A 12,602-nucleotide genomic window follows, 5' to 3' on the forward strand; every position below is an offset into this window, starting at 1 on the left:
GGCATGGTTTTCGAGGAAGGCTCCACTGACCCATTTCTGGGTGAAGGAAACCTAAATCCATTGGGTTTTTATTTTGTCATTTGGGTCTTTGAGACTTTTAAAACAAATAAAAAACAAATGTGGAAGAGACAATTGAAATTTAAGCAGAAGTGACAGGTCCCATTTCCCCTGGTGAATGTTTACATAGCGCTGTTGTGATGAATAAAAGTATGTTATTAGAAATAATTAAATGTTTTGAAAAGTATATGTACTGGTATATATTCATATAGACATGTATATAAGGTAAACAGTAAACACTGTTTTGGATGTGTTGTTGCCCTTGTTAACATGGTAACAGCTCTTCATGGGAGAGGCAGTAAGATCCATAGAGGATAAAGTCATCTCTTTATATTGTTGGTCTGGCTCTAAAAGTTTCCAGTGTGAAGATCAAGACAAAGTGCAGGTGTTTGTGCATTAATCAAAGACTTTTTCTTTCTCCATGTATTCTTCATGTTCATGTTGTGTCTTTTGTGAGAACTGTCCTGCATACTAAAATGAATATAACATATATAAGTCTTAGTGGTCATGTGGAAGTGGAAAAATACAGATATCTTTATTTTATTATTGTTTTTGTGGTATATTTTTTGATAATCTGCAGCAATTGTACTATTGTGTGTTTAATTGTGATTCACAAAAGCCTCCATGAGCCTATGTACATTTTTATTGCAGCTTTGTTAATCAACTCTCTTCTTTTCAGCACTAATATTTTCCCAAAGCTTATGATTGACTTTTTGTCTGACAAACAGATTATATCCTATCAAGCTTGTCTAGCTCAGGTTTTCATGTTTTACTCTTTAAGCTGTTCAGAATTTTTGCTATTGGCAGCCATGTCATATGACAGATATGTGTCTATATGTAAACCTCTGCAATATCCAGCTATCATGACAGGTAAAAAAGTCACTACTTTCTTGGCTTTGGCCTGGATTTTGCCTGCTTTTCAGACTGCTGTTCCAATTGTGGGAAATGCCAATACAAAACTCTGCAGTTTGACTTTGAAGGTTATTTTTTGCAACAACTCAGTCAACAAGCTTTTCTGTGTGATTTCAAGGCCTCTGATAATATATGGTTTAGTTCTTCTGTTCAGCAATGCTCTCTGTCCTATGATTTTCATCTTGTTTACATACACAAAGATACTTATAATAACCTACCAAAGCTGCAGAGAAGTCAGGAAAAAGGCAGCACAGACCTGTTTGCCTCACTTGCTGGTTTTGATCAACTATTCTTGTTTAGTTGCCTATGATATGGTCATTGTTAGACTGGAATCTGATCTTCCAAAGACAGCATCTTTTGTGTTGACACTGCAAATAATAACATATAATCCTCTTTTCAATCCAATCATATATGGACTTAAGATGAAAGAAATTAATAAACACCTCAAAAACTTCTTTCTGTCAAAGTAATCTAATGTAGTTTTTTACAAGCATTTAGTTGTTATGATAGTTGAGAGATGTGAGTAGTCTAAATTATGCCATTTGTTTAGTAACATTTATTTATGTCTTATCATTTTACAGCTTTGATCAGTGAGGGATTTTCTAGTTTTTTTTCTCATGGTATAAATCTTGTTGCATGATGTGAGTGCTTTAAAAACCCTGCTTAGTTCTGTAAATGTGGAAAAATCCTAAATGGACTTTAGATGAGTCATAATAAATTATATTTAAAACTAACTTTTCATATTGGTTTCAGAAAAGTCAGTAACAGGAGGAAGGTGTATAAGTGGCATTTTTATATATAAGCCTTCCCGTTGTCATTATTACAGCTTTTATGTGTCACTACTTCATAACCTGATTGTGAATCAACTGAGAGAACTATTTATATATATATATATATATATAATATATATATATATATATATAATATATATATATATATATATATATATATATATATATATATATATATACATATATATATGTACATATATATACATACATATATATACATATATATATATATATATATATATATATGTACATATATATATGTACATATATATACGTACATATATATACATATATATATATATATATATATATATATATATATATATATATATGTACATATATATATATATATGTATATACATATATATATATATATATATATATATATATGTATATATATATATATATATATATATATATATATGTATATACATATATATATATATATATATATATACATATATATATATATATATATATATATATATATATACATATATGTATATACATATATATATATATATATATATATGTATATACATATATATATATATGTATATATATGTATATATATGTATGTATATATATGTATGTATATGTATGTATATATATGTATATATATGTATGTATATATATGTATATATATGTATGTATATGTATGTATATATATGTATATATATATGTATATATATGTATGTATATGTATATGTATATGTATATGTATATATATATATATATATATATGTATATGTATATGTATGTATATATATATATATATATATATATATATATATATATATATATATATGTATATGTATATATATATATGTATATATGTATATGTTTATAATACATTGTAATGCAAATTAACAAATGCTGTAAAACAAATATTGTCTTTGAAGCTGTCAAGTGGGGATTGTAGCAACAAAAATAATAAAGAACTGTTTCAAACGAAGAATTTTTTTCTACCTGTCGTTGAAATTGTTATACACCTGGAAGGTTTTTAAGCTGCTGCATACATTTTGTCCCAGTATAAACTGGTTTGCAGTGAACTTCATCTTGTTCAACGCTATTCTGCAAAACAACCGATGCAAACTGCCGAAAAGTTGTTTCATCCTTACCGAATAAAACACAGGCAAAGAATACTTTTATTCCTATGATTTATCACAAAAGAAGCAATTATAAGCTGTTCTGACACATTCATAGTTGGAGGATTTCGAACACCACGATATAGGGATGTAACGGTAAAATTGCCAAAATAGCCGTTCGGTACACACTTTGGTTTGAGGGTAACGGTTCAGTTCTTTGTCTGTACATTAAGAGAAGAAAAAAGCTAAATATAAAACTATGCTGGTGTAAACATGATCACGTTGAATTACATTTAAAATAAAAACAAAAAAGATACATGCAAATATGTCTTTACTGTTTTAATAGACAGTGTCCACACATACATATTAAGAGAAAGGGTTGATGTTTCAAAAGAAAAAGAAATATTAAAAGAAAGATATTAATTTAAGCCAGTATTCTTCATTCAAAAGTACAACTTTAATTGTGTTTAAAGTAACATGATTGGTTGCATGTTGGTTTGATGAAATGGTTGTTTTCAGATGAAGTCTGTATTGAGAGAAAAAGCCCTTCAGCCGTTTTACTATTTACTTTACAGTGTTAGTTATCATTAAAGACGATGGCTGTGAGAAAGTAGAAATATAATAAATTCCTTTTAAACAGTGCTTTAAAATTTAAAAGCCGTTGTAAAAAAAAAAAAAAAAAAAAAAAAAGTAATTTCACGGTTCGAGAACAGTTCATCCAAAACGAGTTTTCAGTGAGGGGCGGGATTAAAGGAGAACGGGTTTCAAATAAAAATACAAAACAAGTCCTGCAGACTGCTTTAATCTTATCCAGATGTCCATTCATATGCTTTACTGGGAAACCGAAGTGCTTCCAAACAAGAGATTTTAACGATGAAAATGACAAAAATCCATTGCTATAGTGACTCTAATTGGTGATTAGCAAACTTGTGTAATTTGATGTCAACCTTTGGACAGGTCTACTAATTAAGTCTGAATCTGAGCCAGCTCTCTTCCAGCATAGAAACTCTCAACACTTTTAGAACTGTGGCCCTCGAGGGCTGGAATTGCCCACTCCGGCTTCCGTACCAATCGTTTCAGACCCAAAAATTTGAAATCAGATGTAAGTACCGTTTCCCACCTAATATGTTATGCAAACAAATGTGACAAGGGCTTAGTTTAGTCAATGCTATCAAACCAAACTTACTTTATTTCTTAAAGCACTCTCCGACAGCAACTGCTGAACATAAAATAAATAAAATATTGAAACATTAAACAAGAAATTGAAAGATAAAACATAAAAAACAGTTAAAACAAAACAATATATTAAAAACAGTACAAGCAATAAATGTAAATTCATACTGTGTAAAACACCTATGAAAACAGCTGGGTCATAAGAAGGGATTGAAAAATGATCAAATGATGAATTTACAAATTTATGAGTAGATGAGCAGTGGGCCGGTTCAATCACTCGAGCGCGTCAAAAGCCAGAGATGGACAAAGCTGAACTTTGGCCACTCGACGCGGGGCGTCAACCAATCAGAGCGATCAGCTCGCAGCTCCTGGAGGATTCCTGTGGTGAACCCAGACACGGGGCTGAGACGCCATTACTCCATGCAATATTTAGAATAACCATTTTTTGCTAAAAATCTGAATGTTATTGATTTGGCAACGTAGCAGGATACGTTGCCTAGCAATGCTTTGTTTGGGGGCAGCGGCGGCTCCCTGCTGAGTGCGGCTCTTGCTGCATTAACACTGACTATTACTGCCCTACGACAACGTCCTCTAGCTTTATTTATTAAATAAAACCATGCCATATCTCTACTGAATCCGCCATCATTCAAACTGACCGTAAGGAAAGCGCCGCCTCCCTCCTCTCTTTTCCGCCATGTTTGCCGCTCGCTCCAGACACACGCGGCAGGAGCATTGGGAGCGTTTTGGGCATCGGACACAAAAGTGGCAGTTTAGTGACCAGCGTCGAGCGTTCAGCTTTTTTACTCTGGATGAAGTGGTTCCTCATCCTGATAGTGTCAGGATGCAGCGGAGGTGAGGATCCAAAAACAGAGTCGAGAGGCAGAAACTCGTGAACATAGAACAAGGCTAACCAGGAAACAAGACATAGGGGAACTAAACAGGGAAAAACTACCAAATAAGACAGGAAACTGAAACAAAGACTGAAACAACCCCCCCCCAACAATTAACCGTAGGTGGTATGGCTGAAGTACCTGGAGAGGCATGCATACAGGGGAGAACAGGCCCACTTGAACCAGCAACCTTCTTGCTATGAGGCCGCGGTGGTAACCATTACATCACTGTGCTGCTTGGTGGTGTAGGCATTATTAATATTATTATTTAAAACTAATTTATTAGATTTTACAGTGTGGAACATTTGACACTATCAACATATATGCATTCTTAGTAAGAGCGGAGAAGTAAGATCAGACATGTTACCGGACTGAATTTTTAAAAAAAATTATTTTAAACTGTGGATTTTACAGCGACAAAGAGACATTTTCATGATTTCTGTGAGATAATCAAACTGCATAGCTTAGTAATTGTCACTACATTTGATACACATGTCCTTTGTTTTGAACATTACCTGATTAAAATATGCAGTTTTATTCATTACATGTCAAAAAAAGGTCACAATGGGGCAGGAAAGATAAAAGGAAGTTGATTTTAAGCAATGTGAATTTATGTCTTGTGTTTGCATGATGTAAATTGGCCCTTTGATGCATGTTTTCAGGTGTATGGGGCTTGAAAAATTAAAGTGGATGCCTAAAAGCTGATGTAAGGATACTTCATGTCTACTACTGAGATAAACAGCAGTGCAGGGCGCAGAGGGGCAGCTTGTGTACAGTTAATAATGACCCAGTGGCCACAGAGAGCTGGACTCAAGGGATGTTCTTTCACCTCTGTGATGTGTCAAACCTTTCCAACATGATGCAACATTACAAACAGACTGGAGGAAGGACAGGAAAAGAAACTTTAATCAGGTGATGTGATGCAGTCACAGAGAAAAAAAAAAGACAGCAGGTCATTATCTCACACGACCTTTAGAGGTTACTTTGCTCTTCAGAAGCATATTTTAGCCACAAGACTTTAACAATAATAGAAGTTAAAATACGGGTTGTGTTTATTTTACCCACATTAAGCTACTATTTAAAACTAATGAAAATCTATAGTAAATCATGAAGACATTCATCATTGCTTATAATTTGTAATTAATCTTTTTACGGTTATTTTAATTGGTTGAAGCCCAACATCACTTCTTTTCATGGGGTAATCAGCTGCGTTTGTGTTTTGTAAATCTGCCTGAATACTAACATTTGCACATTTTTAAACCACCCTTTTCCCACTGTGGAATAAATGTCCTGACAAATTTGTCATTTTTCTGAGTCTAAAAACTGACTTGAATCAATCTGTAACTCCAACAGGAACCACGTTAAAATCGTACTGGACTTTTCTGGACATCAGCTCTTTTCAAGCACATGCATGGATATAATGAATATACAAACACTGAAAATACTAAAACAATAAATAATAATAATAATAATAATAATAATAATAATAAAAACAATGAGCATAAACAATAATAATAAAGCAGCCATAAATCATATATACCTTCAAGCCCTGTCTTCATTTCCGTATTTATCGAATTTAATTTCTTTATACTTCATTTGAACCTGGTTTATGTTTGTACACAGTGCTTCAAGTCCCCAATTAAACTATTCAACAGCCGAACACACATATGGAAACACAGAAACTTCTTTGTTATATGTGCATTTAATCATCATTTTCTGAACTGCTTAGTCCAGTTGAGGGTTGCGTGGAAACTAGATTTTGTGCACCTGTCAATCAAAAGGACACGCCCCTAATAATGCAAAATTTTCAGATGAAATTATTTTTAAACAGAGGAGATAGAGAAAAAAATAATTCTCCCCACAGTTGTCATCAAGGTAAACCTGACTTATTAAATCTAAAAAGTTTTTTGCACCAGGCTGTAAACATGTTTATTTTCTGCTGTGAAGTTGGTCTTTTTAACATGGGAGTCTATGGACATTTGCTCTGTTTTGGAGCCCCCAGTGGATGAGGGGGGGGGACTGCAGTTTTATGCATTTCCGCGTCGGCCTCGCTTTTAACCACCGGAGGTTGTCGCTTGGTTCTGACCCCACTGGACTTCTCTTCTACATAACTTTCTTCTCTGCTGCCTCAGCTTCGTTATTAAGCACTTTTCCTTCTGACAGCTGGAGTATTTTGGTGGCTTTCAAGGCTTTGTATATTAAGTTTCTATTCATGAAATTCATGTGACGTCACAGTGTTTCAGCAGTGCCATCTTTATGGCCATCCTGAGATCGGAGGTATGTTGTAATCAGGCTGTCTGTGTGCCGTGCCATCGGTTGCAACATAGCATAGGAAAATAAACAGTTTATAACATCCAAAAGACAACGTCCCATCCTGCAGCACGGTGTGTGGGGGTCAGAGTCAGACTCTGTGAATGTTTCATCTGCAGTTTACAGAACCCACCCTTCTTCACATACCCATCCACACACACACATATTTAATGGTATGTTAAAGATAGTAAAAAGGATATTCTGCATCCTGCAGTTACATCTGCAGCTTTTCATCCAGGCTTGTAAGTGCAGAAGACAAAGAGAGGAAGAATTCATGGTGATTAAACTTTCTGGGTTTAATTAGAAATGTTTTCTTGTTAATGTTTTTTTTTTTTTTTTTTTCCAAATATGAAGGCTGCAAACCTTCATGTGTCTTTAAGTCTCAAGGAAGATCTCGACTAAATCCAAACTGTTTTTCAATGCATCCAAGCTCAAACCTTCCTTTTCTAAAACCAATCGTTCAATGAATGCTGAATTTGAACTGTTTTTGCAGAAGATACGGGATGTTAAAGAGGTCAGGATGCAGCCACAAAGTTAATAAGTTGCTCACAAACTCCTGCAAAGTGCTGTTTACATGTGTTTGTTCATGCCTTAGAGGAATAAAAAAAAACATCATCTGCTGAGAAAGATGCTGCTTCTTTAGGTAACAGCAACACGATCTCTGGAGGCAGGTCTGTGACACGGTGTTATTACATTAATACACACTGGAGTGGCTACAGTTCATGTGTCATTAGCGTCCTTCACTGAAGCCTCTGATGTGCTTCCCCTGCTCTGTGGTAAACAGGCCAGATCTCAGAGGACTGGCCTGACTGCGGCCTGTTTGTAAACAGATAATTAGGACCCAGTGGCCACTGTGGCCAGGACTCGTGGGATGTTGGCTCTGTAAACACTGAGACGTGTCAACGCAATCCAACATGTCAGGTTATTACAAACTGTTTGCTTCTGACCCTTAGCAACAGACAAAAACTGACTTCTGTTGCCTTTTTAATGAGTATAGTAACTGTGACATGAATAGAGATGCCGGTAACTCACAGGAGAGAGAAGTTAAACTTTGATTTTTCTTTCACATTAACAACAAAGTTGGAATAATGTTTGTTCTGTTCATCATGCTCACAGAGACTAAAGTTATCTCCAAGCTAATGCAAGTCAAATAAGTTGAGTAAATTAAAAAAAAAAAGGTTGTATAATTATTGGTATTCACACAACCCAAACTGTAACATTTGACTTCAATCAGCAAAAGAAAGTGATAAACTTTGCGTTTTGTGTCATTTTGATGCAGTAACTTAAATGGCACAATTAAACTTTCAGTTAATTAGAGCTTAATTCTAAAATCATTGTGTGAAACAGAAATTTCTTCAGTTTTGTGCTTCATCTTTCTCAGGTACAGGCTGTTACCGATGCGAAGATCCTGCACGCTGACAGTCTCAAGCTTGGCACAAACACCAAAGGATGCAAAAATAAATATTTCTTATTTGTACATTGGGGAATGTCTCTGGTTTGAGTCTTGGTTGGGGGAGTGTGAACAGGGGTCTTTCTGCATGGAGTTTGCATGTTCTCCCTGTGTGTGTATGGGTCCTGCCATGCGCGTCCAAAGACATATATGTTTGGTTAAGTGGTCACTCTAAATTCTCCCTATACTGACTGTGAGTGACAGTGTTTCTCCATGTTGGACCTGTGATGGACTGGCGGCCTCTACAGGGGGAACCCTCTTGCCTGCTAATTGATGGGAAAGGCTTCAGCTTCTCAACAACCCTAAATAGGAGAAAGTGGTATAGCGAATGACTGAATTACAACTAATACAACATTCATACCTGCTTATTTTAAACCGATTTGTCAGATTCTCTCTTTTATCAAGCATAATCAAGAGGAAACTGTCATGGAATCACACGTGTATATATATATAATATTTCCATCACACAATATACTTGTAAACAAATGACAGTTTTCTTTGTAAGACAGCAAAGGGGGATACAACCAGGAACAACTGCATTGCTATTGTTCTTGTCTGCTGCAGGTGGTAATATAAGCTAACAAGTCTTCATTTGTACAAAGAGCTGTTTGCAATAAATATATATTTCAATAGTTGTTTGACTATTATTATTCTATACATTTACACTTGATAAATTTAATGTTTTGCTTTTTAAGCGCAGAACAACTCAAAAGTGCTTCACATGATAAAAATTATCTAAAAAAAAGCTTTGTTATGCACAATCATTCATACAACAGGGCACATGAACATTCCCCTTACCCTTCGATTCTGCATAAACATGAACTCAAATCTCCATTAATGCCTGATTATCAATAAAAACATCTGCTGATATCTACAATAAGTTTCCATTTGAGGTTTAATTAGGAAGGTTTTGATTGGACATCAGCATACAGTATGTATCACACATTAATCAGAGAAATGAAAATAGTGCAACCCTATACCATCAGAGATGCAGAGAGATGCTTTGGGGTTTTCTGCAGATAACAAGCTGGATGGTCCCCCATCCTGTTTAAGACACAGCAGCCATAGTTTCTAGACAGAACTCCTCATTTACATCCATCTTACCACAGAACAGCTTTCCACTTCGCCTCAGAACATTTTAAATGAGCTTTGGATCATGTTCACAACCGGCAGGGGTTTCCAAAGTCAGTCTGCAAGGGCCACAGTCCTGCAAGATTTCCATGTATTCCTGCTCCAACACACCTGCTTACATTAAACGTCAGGGTTGTGGCAGAGGTGAGGACCCAAATGCAGGAACAGAGTCGGGAATGCAGAATGAAGAAGTTTTAATTGCAGAACTCTGAACTGAACTGAAGGGAAGCAAACACAACAGAACTGAAACCAAGGGCTATAAATACTAGGGAAGAAAACAAGGCACAGGTAAAATGGATGAACTAACGAGACCAGGTGAAAATGATGAACAGGAATAAAGGAACTGAACAGGGGGAAACTACAAAATAAAACAGTAAACTCCTCATGCACCCTGTCATGTTCCTATAAGATGTTCCTATAAGAATCATTTTTCATGATTCTTATAGTTAGGATATGAACATCTCCTGAGTTGGAGTCTGCATGTACTGGACCCAACTATCCAGGTTATGCTCTTTGCTCTTATAGTTATGGGTAGTCTAGCCATCCTTTACTTATGTAGCAATGGGGATGTTACCTGATGCACTGAGAAGTACCTCGCTCTATTTCTCTAATATATTAATGTATAAATATATGCCAATATTGCCGTCTCTAACTTATTTCTCCTTCAGGTCTTCCTGATTAAGGTGTCCTCTCCACCCCAACCAGTCGAGGAAGATGGCTGCCCTCCCTGAGCCGGGTTCGGCCGGAGGTTTTCTTCCTGTTAAAGGGGAGGTTTTTCCTTCCCACTGTCGCCGCCTGCATGATCAGGATGGGGGATTGGATTGAAGTCATGACTCGATGCAATCAGTTGGTTTCTACATCTTATAGGATATGTATGAATTGGCCTGAAATGATGTGTATGTAAAGTGTCCTGTGACAACATTGTTGTGAAGTGGCGCTATACAAATAAAGTTGAATTGAATTGTTACTGACCTGTAACCAGTGAACCCAATTAGTTGTAAAATGCTCCTCTAAATGCTTTTCATGAGTCCAGGCTAGTTTGTTGCCTCTGTTGTTGCCCCTGTTCCACCTTTTTTTCTTCTATGGAAGATATTTGTAGCGTCTTTCCTTGCACAGGTAAACTCTGCCAGGATGCCATGAAGGTTTGTAACACTGCAGCAGCAGGCCCTCATTCACTTCACAGGTTTTTCATAGTAGGAAATATTAGAAAGATGATCTTTCATTCTCACCTTGTTTTGATTTTGACATTATTTTTATTTTAAGACCTGACAACGATAAAACATGAAGACAACCTGCAGTTGAATGCAGATTATTTCTTCCTTTCTGCCTTTTCAAACATCTACACATGCATGAGGAGAGAATTCCCATGGCTAGGAATGTTTTGAACCAGCTAGGATATTAATACATGGTGCTGAGGGAGAGCAGACAGTTCTCAGCGACAGCAGAAGAAGGATCTTCTTTATGAGTGTAACCTTGTATGTGGCAACTGATTGCAAAGTAAGCAGCAAAACCTTTGCCTTGCATCATGGATCATGTTTTCACTCTGTCTGGATTCAATGACACCATCAGTTACAGAGAGTCGGTGTTTTCTTTCACCTTACTGTGTTACTGTGTGATTGTGTTTGTTAATGTTTCCGTCATCGTGACCATTGCCTTTGACGAGAGCTTGCACGAGCCCATGTATATTCTGCTATGCACTTGTTGTGTCAATGGACTTTATGGAACGGCAGGTTTTTACCCCAAGTTCCTGATTGACCTGCTGTCGTCCTCTCAGGTCATTTCCTTCAGCGGATGTCTCGTTCAGGCTTTTGTGCTCTACTCGTTTGTCTGCAGTGACACGTCCATTCTGGCTGTCATGGCTTACGACCGATACTTGGCCATTTGCCTGCCGCTGCAGTACCACTCCATCATGACTCACAGGAGGCTCTTTAATCTGGTGTGCTTCTCTTGGCTAACGCCTTTCTGCATTTTTTCCATTAACATCGTGCTGACGACCAGACTCACCTTCTGCAGTACAAACATTCAGAGACTCTGTTGTGTCAACTGGGTGATTGTTAAACTCGCTTGCCCTGGTACAGACACCTTCACTAACAATATTTTTGCATTTGCCACACTGTCTATTTATATTTTGCATTGGTTTTTTATTGTATGGACTTACATTTACATTGTTAAATCATGCTTGCAATCCAAAGAGGAAAGGACAAAGTTTATGCAGACGTGTGTTCCCCATTTAATCTCCCTGGTCACTCTGTTTGTCGTTGTGGTGTCGGATTTCTTACAGATCCGATTCCTCCCAGAAAATGTGCCTCAGTCCTTTAAAAATGTTGTGGCTATACCTGTTGTTCTTTTCCCTCCTCTGATGGATCCTTTAGTTTACGGATTCAAACTGACAAAGATTCGCCGCAGAATATTTGTTCTTTTTCGTGTTAGTGTGAAATGACCTGTTTTATTTGTAATCTTGATTAACTATGCCGACAATTAATGCTGTGCTGTTCTGTTAACACATATATGCAGTCGTCCCCGAATGTATTCATACCTTCCCATGACAGAAGGAAATAAGAACAGCTCCTGTGAAATAAGCGGAAATTAACAAAAACAAAAGGTTTTTATGAAAATCATTACATTATTTTAAATTCTAGTTCAATAGAAATATAACTCTTTAAACCAAACAAATAAAATAATAAATATCAGTCATAAACTAATATTTAGTTGAACAATCCTTTAATGTTTCCGCTCCAGTCAGGTGTTTTCTGTTCCTCTCAGTCAGACTTCTGCACCTGTTGACAGGTATTCAGTCCCA

At 36.2% G+C, this 12,602-nt stretch overlaps 2 protein-coding genes across 2 annotated transcripts; both read left to right on the forward strand.

Annotated features, from left to right (window-relative positions):
- Nucleotides 1–533: 533 nt before the first annotated feature.
- LOC306766554 (olfactory receptor 2AT4-like) lies at nucleotides 534–1,439 on the forward strand (the record flags this gene model as incomplete). The annotated part of the gene is made up of 1 exon (XM_079254333.1): nucleotides 534–1,439. The coding sequence occupies one exon, from the start codon at nucleotides 534–536 to the stop codon at nucleotides 1,437–1,439; it is 906 nt and encodes a 301-aa protein (XP_079110459.1).
- A 9,888-nt stretch (nucleotides 1,440–11,327) lies between these two features.
- On the forward strand, nucleotides 11,328–12,242 carry LOC306766555 (olfactory receptor 1D2-like; the record flags this gene model as incomplete). Its single annotated transcript, XM_079254334.1, has 1 exon — nucleotides 11,328–12,242. The coding sequence occupies one exon, from the start codon at nucleotides 11,328–11,330 to the stop codon at nucleotides 12,240–12,242; it is 915 nt and encodes a 304-aa protein (XP_079110460.1).
- Nucleotides 12,243–12,602: the final 360 nt, after the last annotated feature.

This window comes from Telmatherina bonti (genome assembly GCF_933228915.1).
Source record: "Telmatherina bonti genome assembly, chromosome: 15".
Classification (NCBI taxonomy): Eukaryota; Metazoa; Chordata; class Actinopteri; order Atheriniformes; family Telmatherinidae; genus Telmatherina; species Telmatherina bonti.